The 26890-nt window shown below is 42.5% G+C and overlaps 1 protein-coding gene and 1 pseudogene across 10 annotated transcripts in view; one reads left to right on the forward strand and one right to left on the reverse strand.

Annotated features, from left to right (window-relative positions):
• The window catches only part of TMEM164 (transmembrane protein 164), a 191294-nt gene that overhangs the window by 30816 nt on the left and 133588 nt on the right, over positions 1-26890 (reverse strand). For 9 of the 10 annotated variants that reach the window (XM_033201771.1, XM_033201769.1, XM_033201770.1 and 6 more), the window contains one exon: positions 10361-10439. The exons of the other annotated variant lie outside the window; for it this stretch is intronic. In XM_033201771.1, the coding sequence (XP_033057662.1) occupies positions 10361-10439 (79 nt within the window). The remainder of the gene's footprint in view (positions 1-10360; positions 10440-26890) is intronic. 10 annotated transcript variants of the gene reach the window in all.
• LOC117078262 lies at positions 11798-12258 on the forward strand (annotated as a pseudogene).

Below are 26890 nucleotides of genomic sequence, written 5' to 3' on the forward strand. Positions count from 1 at the left end.
TACAAATAAAAAACAGTATAACAACTATTTACATAGCATTTACACTGTATCAGGTATTATGAGTAATCTAGAGATTATTTAAAGCAGGGGTGTCCAATTTTTTGGCTTCCCTGGGCCACATGGGAAGGAGAATTGTCCTGGGCCACACATAAAATACATTACTGATAGCTGATGAGCTAAAAAAAAATTTTTTTTTCAAACATAATGTTTTAAGAAAGTTTACAAATTTGTGTTGGGCCCCATTCAAATCCATCCTAGGACACAGGTTAGACAAGCTTCATTTAAAGTATACAGGAGGATGTGTGTAAGTTAGATGCAAATACTATGTCATTTACATTAGGGACTTGAGCATCCTTGGATTTTGGTATTTGTGGTTGAGGGAGTCCTAGAACCAATTCCCCATGGATACCGAGAGATGACTGTATTTCAGTTGGAGTTAACGGACATAAAGATGTGATTATTTTTCTCATTCAAGGTCATGGGCCTCACGTGATGTACTCCCACAAGTCTAGTCGACACTGTGGGGATTAAATGAGATCAAGATCACACATGTAACAAACCCAGTGCCTAGTAAACATTAGCTTGTAAGATGTATAATAAGTTATGTGCAATTTGCAGTACATGAAGATATCCCTGAAAAGAAGGTCATTCATTCATTCATTCATCACCTACATACCAAGAAGAAATGAAAAATTCCTGTCCTCAGGGAGACCAGCATGTAAAGACTACACTGTGAGGATGACAACAATGGGAGGAACAGAGGCAGCTGGAGGGAGCTGGGGTAGAATAGTTACAGAGGGCTTCCTGGAGAAAGTAACTACTGAGGTGAGTTTTGAGAAATGAATGTTTTCCAGGCCCACAGCTGGAGAAGAGCATTCCTGGCAGAAGTCACGGCATTTTCAAAGACACAGAGGCATGAAAATTGGAAAACATACTCAGGGAACCCTAAGGATTTGGGTATCACCACAGTGTACAGTACAAAGAAGGGAGTGTAAAGACATGAGGTTGGAGAAGGGGTAGGGTACCAGGTCATACGGACTTGTGCACTGGGGAAAATGGGGAGCCACTGAAAGCTTCCAAACAACGAAGTGCTATGATCCTATTTGAGCTATAGAAATCGCTTTGGAAGCTCCAGGAATGGGCTTAGGGGAGCAAAGGAGGCTGGCTGGAGAGAGATCACACAGAGCCAGTTATCATCGTTGAGGGAAGAGATGCGCAAGGTTTGGCCCAAGGTAGTGGTCCTAGAGATGGTAAGGAGGGGATGAGTCTGAGAGATATTTAGGAGGTAAGAGCAGGAGGACCTGGTGATTTCTTCACACAGCAGCTAACGTGATCTTCTCCATAAGCAGATTAGATCATGTTGGACTATTTGATAAACATTGTGGGGACAAATGGGAAGTCAGCTGGAAATAAAGTTGGATCCTTTTCTTGCACTGTATATCTGGATATATTCCAAGTGAATAAAAGATTTAAATGTTAAAAAAAATATAAAAAGAGCTATAAACATACAAGAAGAAAATATGGGATATATATTTTTTATAACTTGGAGTAATAAGGGCTTTCTAACCATGACTCTAAATACAGATGCCATAAAATAAAAGATAAATTACATAGAAAGGTAAAAATTCAGCCGGGCAGGGTAACTCATGCCTGTAATCCCAGCACTTTGGGAGACCAAAGTGGGCAGATCACGAGGTCAAGAGATCAAGACCATCCTGGTCAACAGGGTAAAACCCCGTCTCTACTAAAAATACAAAAATTAGCCAGGTGTAGTGGCGCATGCCTGTAGTCCCAGCCACTTGGGAGGCTGAAGCAAGAGAATCGCTTGAACCCAGGAGGCGGAGGCTGCAGTGAACCGAGATCACGCCACTGCACTCCAGCCTGGCAACAGAGTGAGACTACATCTCAGAAAAAAAAAAAGAAAGAAAGAAAGAAAGAAAGAAAGAAAAGAAGAAAGAAAGAAAGAAAGAAAGAAAAGAAGAAAAAGAAATTTTAAAATCCTGCATGGCAAGAATAAAACATTAGCAAAGTCAAAAGAAAACACAACTGAGGACAATATCTGTAGCTCATATCATAAAGGGTAAACTGTTAATATTTATATATAATGAGCTCTTAGGATTCAAATTTTGTAAAAAAGCCAACACAATTGAACAATGAGCATGTGATAGGAGCATGTAGTTCAAGGAAGAAGAAATCAAATGCCAATTTTATTTTATTTTATTTTATTTTATTTTTTTGAGACCAAGTCTCACTCTGTTTCACAGGCTGGAGTGCAGTGGCACAATCTTGGCTCACTGCAAATTCCACCTCCTGGATTCAAGCAATTCTCATGCCCAGCCTCCCGAGTACCTGGGATTACAGGCGTGCACCACCACACTTGGCTAATTTTTGCATTTTCAGTAGAGAGGGGGTTTCACCATGTTGGCCAGGCTGGTCTCGAACTCACGACCTCAGGTGGTCCGCCCACCTCAGTCTCCCAAAGTGCTGGGATTACAGGCTTGAGCCACCAAGCCCAGCCAAATGCCAGTTTTAAATATGTAAAAAGACACTTAGCTTCACTCAAAGTGAAATTCAAATTAAAATCGAACTGATATACCTTTTTTTTTTTTTTTTTTTTACCCATCAGATGGGCAAAAATCCAACTTGGTGAGGCTGTGTAGAAACAGACACTCTCACATATTGCTAGTAAACATTTTAACTGGTACAACTTTTATGGATTTGGAAATATCCAATAAAAACACAAATGCATATACTCTGATTCAGCATTACCACTTAAGGAAATATATCCTATAGATATTCTTGCACACATGCAAAATGGCAAAGGTACCAGGTCCTTCAGTGCAGTGTTATTTATATTATCAAAAGATTTGAAACAACCTAAATGTCCATCAATAGCAGACTGAAAAAAGAAATTATGGTATAGTGTTGTAACCTTGTGTTATGATTAAAAGCAAGAACCGTGGAACCACACTACTGGGTTCAAATCCGGGGACTGTCACTTGCTATCTGAGTACCAGTTTCTTCTTCTATAAAAGGGAGATAATAACAACACCTTCCTAACAGAGTTGTTATAGGGATTAAATGAGTTAATGCACGGGAAAAGTGACAATATCTGGCATACAGTTGTCTTATATCAAAGCTTTGCCATTTTTATTATACTGTATTCTATCATCCACACAATGTATATTAGGCCACTATAAAAGAAAAGAAAGGGGGAGCTTCCTGTGGGCTCACATGGAAAGCTCTCTAAGAAATATTGCTAAGCAAAACAGTAACAACAGGATGGTTGTGTATTTGCTATTTTAAGATGGATGTCTGAAGAAGGGGGAAAATATTTTTTAAATGTACTTGTATATGCAAAAAACAAACTCTGGGAGGATATGCCAAAACCAAAAATGGTAGTTACTTGTCGAGTTGTAGCAGGGAATGATACGGATGGAGGGAAGGGACGGGAAAGACATTTTTCATAGTATGGCTTTTTATATTTTAGATTTTTGAATTAAAATGTGTAAATAAGTTAAATCAAAGAAGAATCAATTGGTGAAGCAAGCTGATGTTATACCCCTTCTTCAAATTTTCACAGTCTTTCCATAGCTTTGGCAATCAAGGCCAAACCCCTGACCATGGGTGACAAAGCCTTCCTATCTGACCCCAGCCTGCCCCTCAGGCCCAGTGTCATCCACCTGCCTTGTGCTCCCCACTGCCACAGTGCTGTTGTGCATGCCATTTTGCCCATCTACAAGGAGTCACCTCCCCTAATCCTGTACTTGCCTAATAAACTCCAACTCACCCTTTGGATTTCTGTTTAAATGTCATTTCCTCAGGGAACTCTCCTCCAAACCCCCAAACTCGGTCAGCTTGTTTTGTTCTAAGTTCTCATAAGGGCATGTTCCTTTCTTTCAGAGTACTTATCTCAGTCATAACGGTATATTCATGTGATATTTGATTCATACCCATCTCCCCCACCACTAGCTTATAAATGTTATTAGGGACAAGGGGTGGTGTCTGATTTTTGCTTATCAGGACACCCCAGTGGTCACTGTGGATCCTGGCAGGAAGAAGTCATATGTTAATATATGTGAGATGAACGGATGAATTGCATACAGGAGGCAGGGATGATTCCAAGATTTTAGCTGGGGTGATTGGATGGTGCCACTTGGCACGAACCACAAGAAGAGCAGGAGGGCTGACAGGGAAGATAATGAGTTTAACACAGACAGGTTGGGTTTGACATACGCTTGAGACATTCAGGTAGAGATGTTGAGTAAACTATATGAATGTGAATCTCTAAGTCCGAGCTGTAGACAGTGATGTAGCAGCCATAACTAGACAGACTAGTAGTTAAACCATGAAAGCAGGCAAAATCATACCAGAGAATTAGAATAAGATGTGAGCCTAGAACAGCACTCTGAGGAAATCAACATCTCAGAGGAATGAGAAAAAATAACCTGTGAAGGAGACTTGAGAAGACATGATTGGTGAGGTAGGAAAGCCAGGAATGGGAGGAGCTTTGGAAGCCCCGAAGCAGAGCATTCCAAAATGGAGTGACCAATACCATCCAATGCAGCAGCATTCCATAGGATAAAGACTGAGAGCTGCTCATTAGATGTGGTCAGACAGACGTTGCTGGCGATCTTTAGAAGCACCATCTCTGTGAAAAGCCTGATAGAGGGTTAACTATCACAGTGAAATGTTCTGAGGAATAAAGGGTAATTGAGAAGAAAACTCAAGGGCAGATCCAAGTGTCTCCCAAAGTTATACACCATGTGTGAGGTGATTTCAGGTGGCAAACATATAAACATTTCATTTTTAATAGTTTTGTATATAAACTGTGTTAAAATAGATAATCAGTAAATGAAAGTCACAATCTCATGGATATTATGAAGCTTCTCTTGAAAGTTTATATATTTTAGCTAAAAAAAACTCAATAGTGGCCAGGCGCGGTGGCTCAAGCCTGTAATCCCAGCACTTTGGGAGGCCGAGACGGGTGGATCACGAGGTCAGGAGATCGAGACCATCCTGGCTAACACGGTGAAACCCCGTCTCTACTAAAAAATACAAAAAACTAGCCGGGCGAGGTGGCGGGCGCCTGTAGTCCCAGCTACTCGGGAGGCTGAGGCAGGAGAATGGCGTAAACCTGGGAGGCGGAGCTTGCAGTGAGCTGAGATCCGGCCACTGCACTCCAGCCTGGGCGACAGAGCGAGACTCCGTCTCAAAAAAAAAAAAAAAAAACTCAATAGATTCAAGGACATGTATTACATACTTAATAACATAGAGAGTTACATGGATAAGACAAAAATTGTCTTGCCCAAAGAACTAAATTTTAGAAAATATTGTTTAGATTATTCTTTTAGGATGCTTAGCTGTGAAAGGAAGCGGGAAGACAGAGTTGCATGGGATTGCAAGAAAGTTTCTTAGAATGGGAAAGATTTGAACATCTGTATTGGCTGAAAAGCCAGCAGTGAAGAAAGGGTTGGAAATTCAGGTAATGGCCAGGTACAGTGGCTCATGCCTGTAATCCCAACACTTTGGGAGGCTGAAGTGGGAAGATCACTTGAGCCCAAGAGTTTGAAACCAGCCTGAGCAACATGGCAAAACCCTGTCTCTACAAAATACAAAAAAAAAAAAGAGCCGGGTGTGGTAGTATGTGCCTGTAGTCCCAGCTACTTAGAAGGCTGAGGCGGGAGGACCACATGAGCCAGGAGGTTGAGGCTGCAATGCGTCGTGATTGCACCACTGTACTCCAGCCTGGGTGACAGAGTGAGACCCTGTCTAAAAAAAGAAAAGAAAGAAAGAAAGAAAGGAAAAGAATATCCAGGTACATAAGTGATTAATTGATAGAATGAGGCTGCAGAGGTGGGAGCTAATCACACAGGGGTATTATTGGCCAGAACAGAATGAACACCAATTCTTCCAGGATGAGAAGGACGAAGATAGGGATGGATGTGGGTAAAGAAGCTTGCAGAGGTAGAGATAAGTGTTGAGGAAATTTCCATCCCAAAACCTCCATTTTCTCAGTCATCTGTGGGGAGAGGGGGGATCTACCGAGGGTGGAGAGAACAGAAGATTTGAATAGAGTAGACAGGAAGTTTGAGAAGGGTGGTAAAGATTTAGCACAGGACTTGTGAGGGCAATTGTTGTGGGAAGTCAGGGACCCCGAACGGAGGGACCAGCTGAAGCCATGGCAGAAGAACATAAATTGTGAAGATTTCATGGACACTTATCACTTCCCCAATGAATACTCTTATGATTTCCTAAGCCTGTCTTTAATCTCTTAATCTCATCATCTTCGTAAACCGAGGATGTATGTTGCCTCAGGACCCTGTGATGATTTTGTTAACTGTACAAATTGTTTGTAGAGCATGTGTATTTGAACAATATGAAATCTGGGCACCTTAAGAACAGGATAACAGCGATTTTCAGGGAACAAGGGAGATAACCTTAAAGTCTGGCTGCCTGTGGGCCGGGCAGGACAGAGCCATATTTCTCTTATTACCGAAAATGGGTTAGAGAAGTATTGCTGAATTCTTTCCCCAGTAAGGAATATTAATAATTAACAGTCCTGGGAAAAGAATGCATTCCCAGAGGACACCTCTGAAATGGCCGCTCTAGGGGTGTCTGCCTTACGCAGATGTAGATAGGGATGAAACATGCCCTGGTCTCCTGCAGCGCCCCCAGGCTTGGTAGGATTAGGAAATTCCAGCCTGGTGAATCTAGTCAGACCGGTTCTCTGCTCTTGAACCCTGACAATGCGTGCACTGCAGGACATGGAAGTTCATTAGTGATTCTAGTTTCGCCCTGACCTTCTGCCTAGTTATCTTTTGTCATCCTTGAAGCATGTGATCTCTGTGACCCACACCCTATTCGTGCACTCCCTCCCCTTTGAAAATTGCTAATAAAAATTTGCTGGTTTTAAGGCTCAGGGGGCATCACGGAACCTGTCGACATGTGATGTCTCTCCCCGGACACCCAGCTTTAAAATTTCTCTCTTTTGTACTCTTCCCTTTATTTCTCAGACCAGCCGACACTTAGGGAAAATGGAAAAGGACCCACATTGAATATCGGGGGTGGGTTTCCCCCAACAGGCAATGTGGAGGAGCTGACCACAGACAGAAAATAAATTGAGCAACGGTGTTGACAGCACAATTATAATAGGTATCATGATATTTCATGGCCCTAATCAGAATGGCTTGAAAGAGTTCCTCCAGTAGGCCAAAACTGGGCACACTGAAAAGGGATGGAACACTGATCCAGTTGGAAGGGACAAAGGAGGTGAGACGCTTTCAGGAGCTAGTGAAAGTTTCAATGACAGGTCATGGAGATACAAGCTGAATAGGAAAAAAAGAAGAGGAAAGGAGTGGAGATTTGCGTCAAAGAAAGAACATAACAGCAGTTACGCTCTCATATAGAGGAGCTTTACAGGAAAACAAGGTCCTGGTGGCTGAAAGGAAGGGAATGCTGAGGTCATTGCAATTCAGAAGCCCAAGCCTTGAGAAGCTGGGGTGGATGGGAAGTCCTTACAAGAAGTCTCTCAGGATGTTGGCTCAAATTGTAATGGAAATACTGAGAGCTACAGGCCAGCAACTTCTAGGAATGTGGGGGAAGTGACTAAGAGGTCAAGTGACGGTGGTGATGAAAAAAAACGAGAGAGAATGGCAAAAGAGAAAGCCTTTTTCCCCTAACATACAGATGAGATAGTGCTCTAGAAGAGACAGAGGGGGCTCTGCAGCATATGGGGCAGGGCAGAAAGAGCAGCCTCCATTAGAAGAAGCTGCAGGCAAGAGACAGGAAGGCTCTGTGCCCCATGCGGAGCTGCTGGTGAGGTTGGGAGTGGTTTGTAAGAAATATAGTTTGTTAATCAGCTTGATTCAATCATTCTGCATTGTATACACATAGTGTAGCATCGCCTTGAACCCTATACATATATAAAAGCATAATTTGTCAGCATCTAATAAAAATTAAATTTAAAAATACTGTAACACAGAAAAAAAGAAATGCAGTTCCAGAGGACCATGAGCAACAAGTCTGAAGGAAAGGAAACAGGGAAACGAAGGGACAGGCCAGAGGAAGAAAAGAGCAATGTGGATGAGAGAGGTTCCATGTACTATGACAGTGCATAAGGTCCGCAAGAGTAAGGAATGAGTGGGTTTCCCACAAGAGGCCACCTACCCACCCACCTCAAACAATAGGAAGAGGCACTATATGCTCAAGCAGGACCTTGCCTTTCAGGAAAACAGGGTTCCTGGGCATGGGAGGTACCTATAGGAGAGCTGTTTTGTATTGGGTAAAAATTGCTAAGCCATTTATTTCTACAAAATTACAAGAGACTTCTAGGGAACAGAAACCCCAAGCTCTCGGCTTTCTTGGTTTACAGAAAACTAATCTTCTAACAGCTTGCTTCAGATCCATTCTCCCTCTTCAAGGCCTAGGTCCAAGGCTTGGGATCAAAGCAGAAGAAATCCAGATGTTTCTCTCAATGCTCATAATTCCCCAAGTGAACAGCAGATGGCAGTAAAGAGCTGGAAAGGGAGATAGGAGATGAGCCTCAAAATAGCTCAAAGTTGACCAGATAGAAGGTACTGGGGCCCATCAACTTCTGCGGAGTGGTAGATGCTCTCATTCAGGTCCTGGAGTAAAGTCAGTTTGGTGAGATCACTCCACTTGTGCTGCAAGCTAAACCCTCACTGCGCCAGGGTATCTATGGGTTATTAGCAATAACAGACCATACTGTCTCTCATTACAGCCTACTATCTCTCCCCTTGCCACTTAGGGAACTGGGCTACCGGGAGGATCTGCTAAGAAGATACAATCATCTTAGAGTTAGCCAAGTCTTGAGGATGTGGCTTCCTGGATTATTCTTTTGGAGGGAGGAAAGATGGCTACTTGGTATTTCCCATGTCAGACTAGTCTAACCCAGCTACCTGACAGATTTTTATGGTGACCTTAGAGTACAAAATTTTTAAATAACAGCCATGCAGATTGGCTAGGACTTCCATTATACACCTCAGAAGCCAGGAACGATGAGTAGCACGGGTCTGAGGCCCAGGAACACCTATCTGCCTGGTTCTATTCAGAATGCGTGTATTTCTGAGACTTAATATTAAGAGGCTGCTTTCTGTGCCACAGGGGACAGACCTGAGAAATGGCACAAGTCTCCTGGTTATTGGAACTTCAGACTTTCCTTAAAGCTTTGTGGGGAAAATAGTGCTTTTACAGCAAATTAAAAGGAAGCGTTTTTGGACATCGTGAGACCCCAAGTGGCTGCACAGGGTAAAAGCAGTCTCAAAGAATATTTAGGCAAGTATGGAGAACTGATAGAAATCAAAGTACAGGAGGCAAATCTCTGACTATAAGCAGATTCCATCTTGTAATATGTTCCTGGTTTGACCGTCCTTGGGGCTATCTCACACCAGATCTTAAGATCTGCCAGAATGCCTGAGTTAGAGCATCCACGCATAATCCAAAAGCAGCAGTGTCCAGCGGAACTCCCAGACCATCTTCCAGTGAGCTCAAGGGCCCATGTGGCCTCATGCCACTTTCAGTATGGTAGAAATGAAACCCTTGCTGCCTGGAGTGAGGTAGGAGCAGAAAAGTCTCAGCAACTGAGATAGAGAGGCTAGGGCTAAAACTGAAAGAGGATGTCTTCCAGTCACAGGGACTTTCAGGAAATAAAGAACACTGAGAAGGAGTGGCTCTCACAACAAGCCTAGATGGACAAGCACTTCCCTTCCTTTTGTCTATTACACAATAGAAGGAAGGGATAATCTAAGGGTCACTGAGAGGTTACAAATAGATCAGCTTCCTTTCCAGGCTGCCTTTACCAGTTTGGTGGTCTTTCTCTCTTCACCAAATGAAGGTTTTCAGTGGTTTTTTTTTACATGGGTGACACTGCTCTTTCACCTGCCTCTCCCCTCAATCCCATAATTGCCCCGGTCCCTGGACTTCTTGCCCCTTACATATCTTCTTTTGTTCTTGAGGGGACCAAGTGTTTCACTCTCTTCTTCTACCCCACACTGCACATTGAGGCAGGGGGAAGGCACAAGTACAAGAGGGTGACAGTGTGGGGGGCTCCATGCAAACGCAATGCCACCACCAAGACACAAAGCCCAGCCCTGTGACAGGCAGTCAGCAGCACCATAGTCACCCAGTGAAGTATGGGTCTAAAAAGTCCCCAGACCCCTTGCAGGCCTCGTCCATTCCCATCTCCCCACTTCCTGGCGCCCGGCATAAATCATGCTTAAGAAACTCAGCCAAGAGGCAGCTGAAGATCCTGGGAAGCACCCAAGAGGCTGTGACTCCCGAAAACAGAAGGGAGAGGCTAGGTGTGAGGGTTGCATAGGAATGTGGTTTGCGGCCTTACCTCCTTTCCAAAGCAGATAGATGGGTACCACGTAGAGCATAACATGCTGAATGTAGTAAATCTCCAATTCAAAGGGGAGCTGTGAGGATAGGGAGAGAAGTATTTCAGAGCAGGAAGCATTCATTTCAATAGAGTCCAAAGTTGACCTCCCTTGCTGTTTAGGACCTATATTTTAGCAATCTCACGCATTTCACCAATTCACTTCTTTATACAATTGCAGGAAAAAAAAAAGAACAAAATGAATATTCTTTTGCTCTAGATCAGGATCTTCCTAGATGTCTTTTGTAGAGAAGGGACTTGTAAATGCTCCACTAAGAAAGTCTGGTTAAAAATTTAGGAAATGTGGCATACGATATATCCCCTTGGTGGTTTCCCATGCGTATTATTGGAATATGAGGACCTGAGTGGTCCCTATAGACAAGAAACCTACTTGCCATTGTTTATCCAGTGTTTCCCAAACTTATTTAGTGAGTGACTCTTTTTTTAGTAACAGTTTGTATTCTGCAAAATATACCTTAAGAATCACAACCTTACGTCACTTCCTGCTCCTGGAGACTAGATGGTAGATTATTTACAAGTTTATTTCTCATTGACATGAAGAATATATGGAGTAGAATTATCCCTATATTCAGATGGAAAAAAAAAAAGATAGGTCCCGTAGGGTCTAGATCCAAGAATAAGTTTCCCCCATTGGATATTTGGTGTCACCCAGCATTAGCCCTACTTTTGAGTTTAGACCAAGCTGCTGGCCAATTTTGGCACAGCTTACCAAAAAGAATGTCCACTCTCCCTACATCCAACACACCACTCAGTCGCTCCTGTTTCCCATCTCTCTCAAAATGGAATCTCTGTATTACCAAAGCAGAGCATGTTTTGACCTGCCATAGGGGCCCTGCTGTAGAGCTTCGCAGCGGGCAGAGAATGGAAACAATTGGGTGGCTAACTCAATTCTGGGGAAAAAAGAACTTTGGCAGCTGACAAGAGGCCTAGCCTCTTGGGCTTACATAATCCCTACCATACACACACACACACGTACACATGCGTGTACACACACACACACCCCAAAGGATGCCAGGACAGACAAAGGCATCCAGGGGAAAGGGTCAGATGCCTCCCTTTCTCCACAGGACAAGCACATAACCAAGACTGTGTGCTAATGAGAGGAGGCAATTACAGGCTCCCCAGGCACAGGAGCCCAGGTCTGTCTTATGCCAAGGACTGAAACCAAAAAGATGGCAGAGCTCCCAGAATGGGAGCTGAGACAACTGTGGAGCCTGGACACAGACATTGGCTCTGGCTCTTTAAAATAAAAATCCACACGGAAAATAATTTCCCAGGGACCCACCTGCTGCTCAACTATTACTTTACATCACCAAGGAAATGTAAAAACTGAGAAAGGAGTCGTCCTGAAGCGGCGGCCAGAGAAGAGAAGGGTACGAGCATCGGATCGCCATGCCTTTCTTGGACATCCAGAAAAGGTTCGGCCTTAACACAGATCGATGGTGGACAATCCAGAGTGCTGACAGCCCTACAAGATTGCTACTCGATGCCATGCTTTTGAAAAAGAATGGATAGAATGTACACATGGAATTGGTGCTATCCGGGCAGAGAAAGAGTGCAAGATAGAATATGATGATTTTGTAGAGTGTTTGCTTCGGCAGAAAACGATGAAACGTGTGGGTACCATCAGGAGGCAGCGGGATAAGCTGATAAAGGAAGGGAAGCACACCCCTCCACCTCACCACATTGGCAAGGAGGAGCCTCGGCCCTGAGCGGAGCAGCTGCTGATGTCTGGAGGCTGATTTTCCCGTTCTCTGTTCTCCACTGGAAAGGTTTTCAGAAAACCTCCTTGTCAAAGTGTGTAAAATAAAGGATTGCTCCATCCTATTTGTTCAAAATAAAAAAATAAAAAAAATTTAAAAAAACTGAGAAAAGGAGGTAAGATTCCAAGTATCCTGTAGACCCCAGCTGAAAAAGGTCACGAAATTGGATACTGGGCATTATCAGCACAAGGTAGCTATAGAGGTCTGAGAGGCCTACATTGGACCTCACAGTAATGTGGTCTGAGATCACTCTAGTATTTGAAAATTAGGTACTGCTTTTATGCTTTTCAAATGATTTCACTCCACAATCTACTCAATGTCTCGAAATTCCCAGGAAGCAGCCAGGTCAAGTATTATCCTTAATGACAGATGAGGAAACTGAGGTGCAAAAGGGTTATTAACTTCCCTGAGGTCGCCTGGAAAATAGAGAAGGAAGGAAAAAGTCCCAAGAAGGCTTAGCTCTCTGGCTGAATGAGCACCTTCATGCACCTAAGGACTTGACCTCTCCCTGAAACAGGCCTGGGAAGCCAGGCTGCTCTCTCCCCCAGCAAGGAGCTGGGCCAAGGGCATGTAGCCACTAGTCCCAAGTGTGTCCTCAAGCAGTACTTCCGCCAACCTCTCAGACTCCAGTTGCTGACCATCCACCTTGACTCACATTGCCCACCTGCCTCACCCTGCCTCCCAGCTTCTAGAAAGCAAAGTCTCCACCTGAATGTCCAGGGAGGCAGTTAAGCATTGCAGTTACAAGCCAGGACTCTGGAGTCTGTCAAAGCTGTGTTCTAGATTTGACTCTGCTGCTCAGTAGTCCCGTGACCTTGGCCAAGGCCCTTAACCTCTCCATCTCCATTTTGGCATCAGTAAAATGAAAGTAAGTCTTCTGTTATAAGATTGTTGTATGATTTAAAAAATTTTTTAAATATAACAAAAACTAGCATGGTACTTCTTTTATGCCATGAACTATGAAAATCACTTTGTAAACAGTTAATTTAAACAATTCTTCATAAGAACTGTATTGTTCCAATTATATCTGTTTTAGAGATGGGACACTGAGGCACAGAAAAGTTAGATAACTTACTCAAGGATACATTCTCATTCGGTGACAGAGCCAGGATTCAAATCCAAGCAGTTTGGCTCTAGAATTTATAGTCTTAGCCAGCACACTCAGCTATCCTCTGCTCACTCGCTCCCTCCCACAGAAGTCTGACTCATAGGAGATGCTCCGTGGGGAGGAGCCACCCTTATGAATGGGAATAGTCATACTGGTATCAGCAACAGGACTGAGGCAGGACATGCACATGTCCTCACTTGTCCCTCCACATGGTGATTTAGCCCAGTCCCTTCCTATTCAAATGATCCTCATCTTCATAGCATGCTCTGCCTACTGTCTGGTGCCCCAGCCACACATCATACAGTAGCCAAACTTGCCCTGCAACATAGGCCTCCCAACTCCTGAGCCTCTTGTCACTGGCCCGCTTCATCTCTGCAGCCACTGTGGCTACAGACTTCAGATGGAGTGGCCAAGAGACTGTCCCCACTAGCAGTTTCCCTTCTCTAATGGCTGCCGCAGCCCTACTCCAAGACTTCTCTACTTCAGGGGGTCACAAAGAGTACTGAACTAGGTGCATATGCCACTGCACCCAAAGCCAGGGGAGGGAAAGAGGAAATAGGTTAAGGAGGAAGTGTGGAAAAAGAAGGAGAGAAAGGGAAGAAGATGTAAGAGAAAGGGGTGAAGTAAGAAGAAACATAATGGCAAGAATAAGAGAGCTGAATGGGAACCATAACTTACCACTTGTCATTTAATAGCAAATCATATTGAAGTACTTATAGTATGCACCATGTACTGTGTTAAATATTTTTACACGTTGATATGGTTTGGCTATGTCCCCACCCAAATCTTATCTTGAATTGTAGCTCCCATAATTCCCATGTGCTGTGGGAGGGACCCAGTGGGAGATAACTGAATCATGGGGGCATTTTCCTCCATACTGTTCTGGTGGTAGTGAATAGGTCTCATGAGATATGATGGTTTTATAAGGGGTTTCCCCTTTCACTTGGCTCTCATTCTCTCTTGCCTGCCACCATGTAAACCGTGCTTTTCACCTACTGCCATGATTGTGAGGCCTCCCCAGCCACATGGAACTGTGAGTCCATTAAACCTCTTTTTCTTTATAAGTTACCCAGTCTTGTGTATGTCTTTATCAGCAGCATGAAAACAGACTAATACACATGTATTACCTCATTTAATTATTACAACTTTCCTATGAAGTAGGGACTATAATCATATGCATTTGACAGACAGGAAACTAAGTCACAGAGAAATTAATAACATCCAAAGAAACAGCAATAGGCACAGGGATGGGGGAAAGGGCATTCAACAATGGAGGGAAAAGTTTTTGTTTTGCTTTTAAAGAAATGGGGTCTCTCTATGTCCCCAGGCTGGAGTACAGTGGCCATTCTCATGCACAATCATGGCACACTACAGCCCTGAGCTCCTGGGCACAAGCTACCCTCTTCCCTTAACCTCCCAAGTAGCTGGGACTATAGGCATGCACCATCATGCCCAGCTAAGACAATTCTTTACTGAACACCGAGTGGGGCTGAGTTCCAGAACTTTCTCAGGGAGCCTCCCCTGACCCTCTTTTCCCCATTTTACAAGTAATATCTGTGAAATGCCATACTTCCCTAGAAAGAGTTCCACTTGGTTAATTCATTTCTACACACTAGAAACTCATACCTAGAACTCCACTCTAATGTACATAGCCTGGTTCTTTTTCAACTGGAGGAATCCTGAGGTTATAGACAAAAAGTCCTGCATCAATGCAATTTAAAGTCAAAAGCAATAAAAAATGCTTTAAGCAACACAGGCCACTAACTACCTTCTCACAAGTCAACATCCTTTTCAGAATCAAAAGACCAGAGTGGTAAAGTTCTCCAAGCCTCTAGAGTTTAGACTGCCTGAAACATTAGGTGCATGGACTCTGTTCGTGGCAAGAATCTCAACCTCCTTCCTCCCACTCTGCAACCCTGACAGCTGCACCACTGTTCTCTCCCATGGAGACCACTGATCCACCACGCCCCTACTTCCCTGTTTACAACAGTCACCTGAGCAGTCCCTTCACCTTCTTCAGAAAAATTTAATTATCGCTCTCTGAAGACACTGCTATCCTGACAGCCTTCTCAAGAGTGGGGATTTTCCCTCTCATATACCCTTACACCACTGGGCCGAGGGAGTGCCTCTCTGTGCCTCACAGATGCTTCTACATTGCTATCTCTTCCAGACCATTATCTCTGCCTCCTTGCTAACCACTCTCCTGATTTGAATCTCATGTCCTGAGACTATGGCACCCACTACTCCTTCTGTTGCAGTCATTTATGGCCCCCTGTATTTATACCCTCCCCTCCTCAGTCCTTGAAGGTTTTGTGTTACCCCTCCCTGTGACGTCTTTCCAACATTCCTCATCAAAATCCCTGCGGTATCAATATTTAGCAACACTCTGGCCTCTCAATGCCTTGCCCTCCATGCTCCTCAAGATCTCCTCTCCATTTTACCTCATACCTTTTTATATGATCACACCAGTTATTATTAATAGCTGTGATCTCTCCATACCTCTGTCATGTACCCTACTCTCCAGCCACCACCTTGTGTCTGGCCAATTCACTCCCTCTAATATCCCTACTCTCACAATTTTCCCACTTCACCAGGACCTACAGTCTTGATCCTGCCACCTTTTTACTGTCCCCTCACCAACCTCATGTCCTTATTTCTATGCTCACCAGCGTTGAGTTCAAGGTCCATCACTTCCTTCAGTACATTCCCAACTCTCCTGACACACTCTCTCCTTTTGTCCTACTTACCTCACAAAACCACATTCCTGGCTAAATCCAACTGTCTGACTTCACATCCCTAAACCCATGCAAGCAAACATGTCTGAAGAAAAATATAAAGCCATGCTATTAGCCCTTTACATTCATGACAACAACTTAGTGCCAGATTTTCATGCTGCTCTACAATCTCACTATATTCCCAGACCATTCCCTCTCCTCTCTCCCAGGCCACTATTTCACAACTTCTCCTGCTTTCCTCAGACCTTCCCCATTCTCCCTCTCAGCTGAGGAAATGGCTTCCTACTTCAGTGGGGTGAGGGGGCATGGAGAACCATTGGAAGATAACAGACACAAGTTCCCACCTCCACATCTCCCTCCTCCCTGCACCCATACCCATAGCTGCTTTTTCCTCTGCTACTATGCAGGAAGCACCTGTGCTGCTGGCTAAGGCTAGTACCATCATTCCTGTACCAGATCCTATCCTTTCTCACCTATTCAAGAATGTCACACCAGCAACTGTCTGTTTTTCTCACTGGATCATTGCTATCGGAAAACAAACATGCTAAAATACCTTTCATCTAAAGAAACAAAAGCTCTTGACCTCACTCCCATTTGCGGTAGTAATGGAGCTACCACCTCTATTTCTCTGCTTTCCTTTATACTTTATAGCAAAATTCCTCAAAAGATATCTCTACTCATTGCCATCACTGCCTTTCCTCTGAAGTATTCCTCCATCCAATTCAATCACATTTTCATTCCTACCATTCCACTCAAATTGCTTTTGTTGAGGTTACTAATGACCTCCATGTTTCTAATTCCAGTAGGCAACACAAGGATGGAAGTTAGCCCACATGGCATCTTTATGTGAAATAGGTGCTCCTTCTTCTGCCAAGGCTCAACCCCATGCCAGGGTGTCAGAGAGATTCTGGATACCACTCACTCCATTATGCAATTAACAACCTGCACAACTAGAGATACTAATCGTGGTCTATTTTTAGGTCTCATCTTACTTGGTCTATCAACAGCATTTGATGCAGTTGATTATTCCCTCATCCTGAATAGACATTCTGTGCTGGGATTCTCGCACACCACCCTCTATTCTTTCTTTACCTCAATGGAGTTCCTTCTCAATCTCCTTTGCTGAATTTCCTTATGTCCCTCATCTCTAAATACTACAGTGGCCAAGAACCAATTCCATGTCCCTCTTCCATAGCTACTCTCACTCACTAGGTAATCTTATCCAGGTTCCTGGCTCTAGATACCATCTGTATACTGATGACTCCCAGTCGGTATCTCCAGCCTGGAGTCAGGCTGCTGAGATTGAAATTCTGTCTCCATCATTTATTCTCTATACAACTTTGGGCAAATCATTTAATCTTGCTGAGCCTCAGTTGACTTATTCATAAATGGGAATAATAGTATCTACTTCACCCAGTTGTGGTGAAATAATACCTGTAAAATCCTTGGCCCAGTGCTGGCATATAGTAACTACTCATTAAATGCTGGCTGTTATAATCACTATCCTCCTTTTCAACATCAATCCAGCCAGTAACTAGGAAAGCCAAAATTTCCATCCCAGGCAGTAAGACTTAACGCCAGATCTTTCTAGTTGAAAGCTGGGGTTTCACTTCATCATTCTGCCTCAGCAAGAAGAGATGGTATCACCTGGGCCTGTCCCACAGTCCTAAGTCACACATTAGTATGTTTACCAGATGACTACCATGGTAACTTTAGCTCCCCACATTAGTCCATTCATTGGCCTATCTATAGGCCAGAGTTTCTCACTGGAAACCTCTTTATTTCTCAAAAAAAAAAAATTTATTTCTTTATTTCTCAACTCCACTCTCCTGTTCTTACCCAAAACAGTCCTATTCTCACTTTCATCCAGTTGACCAAAACACCTATTAAGACACGCCTAAGTGATAGGTAATGTGCTTGCCTCTTGCTATGTGGCAATAATGAAGACATCTTGTAGGGTAGGGATCCCGGCCCTACAACAGTTCATAGTCTAGTTGAGGAGGCTAACAGATAAGGAGAGAATATCAGTGCAGGAAAAGATCATGGGAGGCCCTGTAGATCATGTATTGGCTTTGGTTTGAATTTTCTGAGTGAGAGGCATGCATGATATGTAGTTTTGCAGGGCTCCTTTCGGTGGTTGTGTGCAGGGTTTGCTACTTGAGGCAGAGGAACCAGTTAGGGGCTGGTGATAGCAATGTCTAAACAAAGGCAGACACAGCGAGAGAAGAGAGGATGGGCAGATTTGAGAGAAGGTAAGAAAGTTGAATTGCCAGGACTAATTAATTGACTGGACAGGGCATTGTGCAGAAGTAAGAGAAGAAAAGAAGTTGAAGATGACTCACAGGCTATGGCTTAGATGGATGGTAGGACGTTGGGGCTTCTCCTATGTTGGGACCTACAGTCTAGGGTGCAGATTGGAGGAGGTGAGGTACAAGAAAAGAAGCTGGGGCCATGCTGAATTTGTGATGCCAGTGTGACTGCCTTGGAGAGAAGCTCATAAATGGTGGGTGTGGATCTTAACAGGGCTAGAGAGGATGAGAAGAATTGAAAGTAAGGCAAATGATATACATGCCTAAATGTACGTTATAAAATATGCACACCTAAATGTACATCAGGACACACAAACATGGACATTTAAAAGAACGAAATTTTATTAGAATAGAAATCTAATATTTTCTTCACAGACTCAGTGAAACATCTCTTGTACCCCATTTGGTGGACCCCTGGTCCTCAGTAATCTTTTGAGAGGAGACAGATGAAAACTATAACTAAAGGGTAGCATCAATATTGAGAAATAACTGTTAAGAACAGGAGAGATTCTGTATACACTGAAGGAAGGAGCCAGTGGACAGGGAGATGCTGGAGAAGCATAAGGCGCAGGAGGCACTAGACAGTGAGAGGACTGGAAGCAGGTGAGAGGGAATAGGACCCAAAGCACAGATGGAAAGATTAGCTTTGGGATCCCAGGAGATGAGGAAGGAAGAACAGGCTGAAGTGAGAATAACTGCTTGAGGGAGGGCTGCACACTGCAAATTAAGGGAGCTCACGCCATACCTCAGGTGACTTGGCCTTACCAGAAGAGTCCATGGCTAATGATTAGGTGCCAAGTGAGAATAGGCAGTTACAAAGACAGAACTCTGGTCTCAGCTCAGCCCTAGACTACAGACTCTCAAAATAAATCAGGGAATTAAAAAAGAGAATCCATCCCTTTAGAGGGAAAAGGATGCAATTGACAGTTACAACTGCCCTTGATAATGTTCCTGCCAATGAAGTTTGGTTTTGGAACACTTTATCTTCATTAACTGACCACAGACTTTAACTGTGGCCTACTGGGGCCACAAACTCCTTAGGACAAAATACCACTTGTAAGAGGAGCCACAAAAGGAATGTCATGACCTAAATGACCACCGATAGGGGACTAGTTAAATAAACCATGATGAATTCATGGTACAGCATACCACATTGCCATTAAAACAACAAGGTGTCTGTCATTAAGGAAACATTCAAATCTAGAATGTGGGACATTCTACAAAATAACTCCCTAAAATTTCAGTATCATAAATGAAGAAGGGGGTACTGTTCTTAGGTTAAAAAATGAAAACCAGTAAAGAGATGGAACAACCAAAAGCAATACTTGAAACTTCACTAGATCCTGATTTTTTTTAAAAGACGTTCTTGGGACAATTAAGGAAACTTAAACGTAAGCTGATTAAATAAGGTAGATGATAAGGTAGATGGTATTATAGAAATGTTGATAATTTTCTTAAGTGTGGTAAGGTATTATAGTTATACGAGAGAATGCCCTTAGTCTTAGGAGCTGCAGGCTGAAGTACTCAGACTAAAGCGTCAAGATGTCTACAACTTTGAAATGATTCAGCAAATTTAGATAGAAAGTGAATATGGAGAAATGTTAGATATTGTTGAATCTAGCTGGAGGATATAGAGTCATTGTTCACTATGCTACTTTTCAACTTTTCAATATGTTTGAAAAGTTGTATAGTAAAAACTTAGGAATTTTTAAATATTTAACTAAATTTAAATGATGTAAGTATGAACTAATATGGCAAAATCCTAAGATACAGTACACCAAAGAAGAAACAAGATGATTATTTTCGGAGAACAATTTGTCAGTATCTATGAACACTTTAAAATGCCCACTCAGTTTGACTCAGTAATTTTACTTCTAGGAATTTGTACTAACAGCAATACTCGCCCACATGCACAAAAATATATGCATAAAGATGTTCACTGCAGCATTATTTATAATTACAAAAAAATTTGGAATTTAAAAAAGCAAACCAAATGACCACCATCAGCAGGATGATCAAAAAACACTCTGGAAGATGTATTAATCCGCCAAGTTTTTGTTTTTGTTTTTGTTTTTTTAAAGGAGGTACAAAATGGAGCAAGTCTATATTGTATAAGGCATGATCATTTTTTTAGAAGAAAAGGAATAAGTTTGTATATGTATTTTTGGGTGCATATAAAATGGATCTAAGATAGCACCCAGTTACTATTCCCCAAACTGGAGAAGGAAACAGGATTGGGGAAGAGAGACTGGGATAGGAAAGGGAAGATCTTGACTTTGGGTTCTATATACTTGTATATATGTATTTTATAACAAATGAATGTATTCATTTATTAATCATGTAGCTAAATTCTTTTAAAGGATGAAAAAAGTTAAAAGATAAGTACACCAAACTGTTAACAGCAATTCTCTCTGGGGAGTAGGAGGAGGGAACTTTTATGTCATATTCTTTATATCTGTACATTACAGGAATCCTTAACCAAGAGGATGCATTAAATTATTAATGATGATTAGTGTTAATTTGTTCTAGTTTTTAAGAATTCCCTCCTTTGGAGAATATTAGCATGTTAAGAAAATAATGTGTAAAGGGAGCATCCATAGACCCCAAAATCCCTTGTTCTCTTTGTATTTTTCCCTCGAGACCCTACTCCCACTCCACACCTCACCTCCAGTAAGGACAGATGCCCACAGTCCTGCCAGGCACATGCTATTCCGTCTAATTTTCATCATCTGATGTGGAAAGGGGCAGGGGGGTATAATCAAGGTGGCGGGGAGGCCACTGGTCCTTCCTTTTTTTTTTTTTTTTTTTTTTGAGACACAGTCTCACTCTGTTGTTCAGGATAGAGTACCGTGGTGTGATCTCGGCTTACTGCACCCTCCACCTCCTGAGTTCAAGAGATTCTCCTGCCTCAGCCTCCGAGTAGCTGAGACTACAGACACAGGCCACTGTGCTTGGCTAATTTTTTTTTTTTTTGTATTTTTAGTAGATATAGAGTTTTGCCATGTTGACCAGACTTGTCTCGAACTCCTGGCCTCAAGTGATCTGCCTGTCTCTGCCTCCCAAAGTGCTGCGATTACAGGCGTGAGCCACTGTTGAGTCCAAAACCTATCAGGGCTACTACTGACTTCCTCCTTAGTGCTTAGAGCCCTTGAGAGAGCAGGGGAACAGAGTTGTGGTTATAAGGTGCCTTCCCCTAGCCAGCTCCCTGTCAAATACTTTGAGCCCACGAAAGATGCTGTTTGTTCTGGTGGCACAGCCACTTGTGCAAGCGTATTTCCTGGTTTGAAAAATATAACAGCCCAGACCTGCCTGCCTCTTTCCGGAAAACCCACAGAACTTTACCAAGTGGTAATTTCGAGTCTGTATACCATTAGATACTCTACAAGAGCTCACTTAGCTGTTTCTTTTAACCAAGATGAAAATGGAACCTCCTCACTCTCCTCCTCCTACATCTAAGTGACTTAAGGAGCTGCTGCCTATCATCTTATGAAACCACAAAGTACCATTTTTGAATACTTGTTGCTGGTATCAAAAGTCATTTCTGAAAAGGCAGCGAAGGAAGCTCTGGTGTTTGGTCTGCCTAAGAATAATAATAACAGCTCACCCAATAGTGTTCCTAGGGGATATGTCATAACTAAGTCTGTTACATTTTCTTGAGCTTTAATGATAAGGAGGAGGGTGAAGAGAATGATGGTCATAATGAATACTTACTGACTCTTATGGCCTGAATTGTGTGTCTCCCCAAATTCATACATTGAATTCCTCACCCTCCGTACCTCAGAATGTGACTGTATTTGGAGATAGTAAAGGTAATTAAGGTAAAATGAGGTCATATGGGTGGGTCCTAATCCAATATGACCAGTGTCCTCATAAGAAGAGATTACAGGCCGGGGCACAGTGGCTCACGCCTGTAATCCCAGCACTTGGGAGGCTGAGGCGTGTGGATTACCTGAGGTCAGAAGTTCAAGACCAGGCTGACCAATATGGTGAAACCCTATCTCTACTAAAAATACAAAAATTAGCCAGGTGTGGTGGCGGGTGCCTGTAATCTCAGCTACTCGGGAGGCTGAGGCAGGGCAATTGCTTGAATCTGGGAGGTGGAGGTTGCTATGAGCTGAGATTGTGCCATTGTACTCCAGCCTGGGTGACAGAGCAAGACTCCAACTAAAAAGAAAAAAAGAAGAAGAAGAAGAAGAAGAGATTACAACACAGACGGACACAGAGAAAAAAGCCCTACGAAGACATTGGGAGAAGATAGCCATTGACCAGTGGAAAAGAGAGACCCTCAGAAGAAACCAACCCTGCCAACACCTTGAGTTTAGAATTCTAGCCTCCAGAACTGTAAGGAAATAAATTTCTGTTTTTTAAGCCACCCAGTCTGTGATATTTGTCATAGCAGCCCTAACAAACCAATACATGGACCAACAATATGCTATGACCAAGGTCTTGTTCTAAGCACTTTACAACTATTAACTTCTTTTATCTTCATAACACCCTTATGTGGTAGCGCCTATGGTTATTCCCCAATTTGAACATGAGAAAACTGAGGCACAGAGGAATTTTTCATGAGAGTAAAATATTGGAAATGACCAAAAACCCATCCCAAGAAGACTGAAGAAATACACTGTGGTATATTAACATGATGAAATGTGATGCCACAGTGAAATTGTAACTACAGTTATACTCAGTGGCAGGAATGAACCATACTAATATAATGATGAGTAAAACAAGCAAGTCCCAGAAGACTATCTAAAACATAATACTCTTTTAATGAGGGCCAGAAAAACAACCAAGTAATATCTTATTTAGGAATATATATCTACATGTATATATCTATATATCCATATCTATATCAATATGAATATAAATATCTTTGTGCATATGAGAGAGATAAAACTCCAAAAAGAGCAAAAGAATAATAACCAAAATTCAGGCCAGCAATTCCTTCAGGGTGGAGAGGGAGATAGAGAGCAGGATTGGGGGAGCAGCGCACAGGTAGACTGAGTTCTCATCAATGTGGCTAATTCTTAGGTTGGGCTCACAGTTGTCATACTATCCATAAAAAAGTAAATGTACAAATAAATAAAATTAAAGCAGGCTATACATGGACGAATGGTACAGCATGAAATGAGTCAAGGATTAGAAATATGATTACTCCAATTATGTGTATCCAAGGTCCATTTTAAAAGAAAAAGGGATAGGGTTTCAGTGAAATAATTTGCCTATGGTCTTGGGTTTATTAAGTGTCTCAGCCAGCATTTGAACCCAGGGAACCTGGCTCCAGAACCCATCATCTTAACCATTATTATCTGTTCCATACTTCAGGCTGCTCCCTGATGAAAAAGAAATAGAGTCTACTATGAAAACGGAAGGCCTTACGCTACCTAGCTACCATAATATAGGTACTACCTAGCCATCAAAGTGGACTCAGGGAACTCTGAATTCACAAAATGCAAATTTATTTACCACTTCTTCAAACTGAGACAAAGGTTGAATTTCATACAGAAGAAAGATGTTTTGAGTATACAAGATGGTGTTTCAGGACTTCGAAGTCTAGCCCTGAACACATTATTTGACATTTTACTCAATAAGGGAAAGTTAGTATTTGTACAGATCTCTCCACAGAACTCAGAGGAAAGTCTAATTAAACAGAGAGATGGTTCAAAAGCCTACCAAGGAACCACGGCAGCTGCAAGTCAAAAGAAAATTGGCTTGTATGTGGAGGCCAAACTGTGCCTGTACACTGACTTGCCCAGGCCTAACATTCCTGCTTAGGTAGTGGAACAGGGGCTCAACGAGACCCCTTTCCACCAATGACAGGACCAACACATCATTTCCTCTACCCTGGGTTACAGATTCCACCCAGAAAACTTAGGCCATGTAGAGCAGTAGGTATGAGAGGAAAGGTACTAAACTCACAGTCCTTCATCCACCCAGGGAGTCTGTGTTACCCTCCACCCATATTGTAATGCCTTTAAAAGACTTGAGCATCAGATGGCATGATTGATATAAAAGCCAACCCTCCACTAGCACTAGAGCAAAGGCAAGCAGGAAAGCATCTGGATTTGGCTTTCAGGCCAGTCAAAACAGCTCAAGGGCACTCAGCCTAACCCCTCACCCCACCATCTGCCAAGAAGGGAATCTGGTTAATCTACTCCCTGGGGGTCATTGCTTAAAGGCAGCCAGTGGGCCTGGCAGTCATTTGTGAGGCAGGCTTCCCTGGCCTGTTACATCCAACATCTCCCCCTAACAATCCCCATGACCTCTGCTTTAAGTTGGAGCCAGGTTCATAAATACCTAAATCAAGGGAAAGCAAAAGTCACATATCCCCTGGAGGCCACCAGAGATGGATGGGATTTGACCATCTCCTGACCTGAGTATACTCTGGTCACTTCTTTTGACTTCCTTCTTGTCTTCCCTTCTGTTTAACTCTCCAATTCTCTATGTCTTCTCAGGCTCCAAGCCTGCTCCCAGATTTTCCATCAGCACTGAAGGATGGTAAACTTAAACCTGCAGCAGTTCCTGGCTAACCTAACACACAGAGAATGTATAGAATCTTTGTTTTCATCACAGAGTTTTAGAGAAAGAAATTTCTTTGGACCAACTGGGATGGGGCCCAGCAACCTGTATTTAAATATATTTCACTAAAAAACAATGTGGATACAGAGGTATTCAACCCATATCTAGAGAAATACTCCAGTAGGGCAGGCTCCAAAATTCTAAGGCGTAGGTGTGAAAACTCAGAATATTTCCATATAGAAATGACAGATATCACTTGGACTCGGGAAGGGGAACATCACACACTGGGGCCTATCATGGGGAGGGGGGAGGAGGGAGGGATTGCATTGGGGAGTTATACCTGATATAAACGTTATGCACATGTACCCTAGAACTTAAAGTATAATAAAAAATAAAAATAAAATTTAAAAAAAAAAAAAAAAGAAATGACAGATAACTCCCAGGAGAATGTATTTTTTATGATGTGATTGGTGTTCAAAACAACAAAGGAGATAATAATAATAGAAATAATAATAATTATTAGTACATGGCACTTCTCTGCCAGGCATTGTCCTAAATACTTGGTATACAGTAGCTAATTCTTACAACAACTCTCTAAGATAGGTTCTACCATTCACCTTTTACACCTAAGAAAACTGAGACACAAAGAGATTAAGTAACTGACCCAAGGTAACTTACAGAGCCAGGATGAAAATGGGCAGTCTGACTCCAGAGTCCATGTTCTTAATCACCGACTTATACTATCTACATGTGCCCTGAGGCCCTTTATGGTAGAGAGGAGACCCTTGACTTTGAAACTTGATATACAAATGACCCAAACACATGATGGTTTGACCTCCTGCTATTGAGATATTCTTTCTCCTCCACACGTGTGAGCATGGATCTGGAATATTCTAATTAAATTGCCATGGGAACTGATCAGCACTGGAATCTGCCTCCATGACCTCCCAGATACTCATTATTTATTGAGCATCTACTATGTGCCAACTATTATAAACAAGATACAAATGGCCTCCGCCTTTATGTACCTTACAGTATTACAACCACATCATTCCAAATGCTAATTTCTAGGGCTTAAAAGGGTTCTGAAATAAAAATATGGTTTAAATCAGTGTTCCAAGGACTTAAGGCCACCACTGCCAATGTTCTGTTAGCTACATGAGAAGTTACATGACCTTCCTGACATTTCATAGAACTTAGCACAATACTAGATACATGGTAGGTATTTATCAACTTATTTAGAGAAATTTCAGGAGAGCACTGACAACCAATGAATAGAATTAGAATGTCTTCCTGGTTGCTCCTGAAAGTAAGGACACAGCCATAAAAGGGTTGGAAAACAAGACCCAGATGTTCATTTCTGAGCACATAAAAGGCTAGTTCTTAAACAAATTTACCACTGAAAATATCCAAAAGTCCTGGATAAAATATTTAAAATTTTTTTTTCCAATCTATGAACTGTCAAATACACAAGGAATTTTCTAGCCAGAAAAAAAGTGAAAGTAGGAACCCAGAGACATAAGTGGGTTACTGCATCCAATTTTCACCCGAAGTAGATTTGCTAAGCCAGCTGAACTTGAGCTTTGATTTTTCATAGCTTCACAGGGCATAAGGAATGGGGGACAAAGGTTAAGATATCCCAAAGAGTCTGAAAGGAGATAACTCTCATAAAGCTGGGACCCCAAAAAGCTACACTTCAGCGTAAAGGTATACTAGAAATACAAATTACTCCTGCCCCCTAGGACAGTAAGGAAAATCTACTGTCAAATCTTCACATTGGGTTGGAGTAGCAGCGAAAGGAACTAGGTTATCTCCAATAAAAACTTGGAACTGCAAGCCAGCCATCATGTGTATTGAAAAGTGAATGTACACTACTTGGGTAATCAAAAAACCTGAGGTCAAGAATTTCATTTAGCATGATTCCAGACTGGCAGCTGTCAGGTGCCTAGCAAGAACAAAGACAGATCCTTTCTAGAGGAAACCAGGAGTCAAAAACTTCCCATAAGTAAAATCCCAAGGAAAATAAGCAACCTACA

Source organism: Trachypithecus francoisi, unplaced genomic scaffold (genome assembly GCF_009764315.1).
Source record: "Trachypithecus francoisi isolate TF-2019V2 unplaced genomic scaffold, Tfra_2.0 Lachesis_group6, whole genome shotgun sequence".
Lineage (NCBI taxonomy): Eukaryota > Metazoa > Chordata > Mammalia > Primates > Cercopithecidae > Trachypithecus > Trachypithecus francoisi.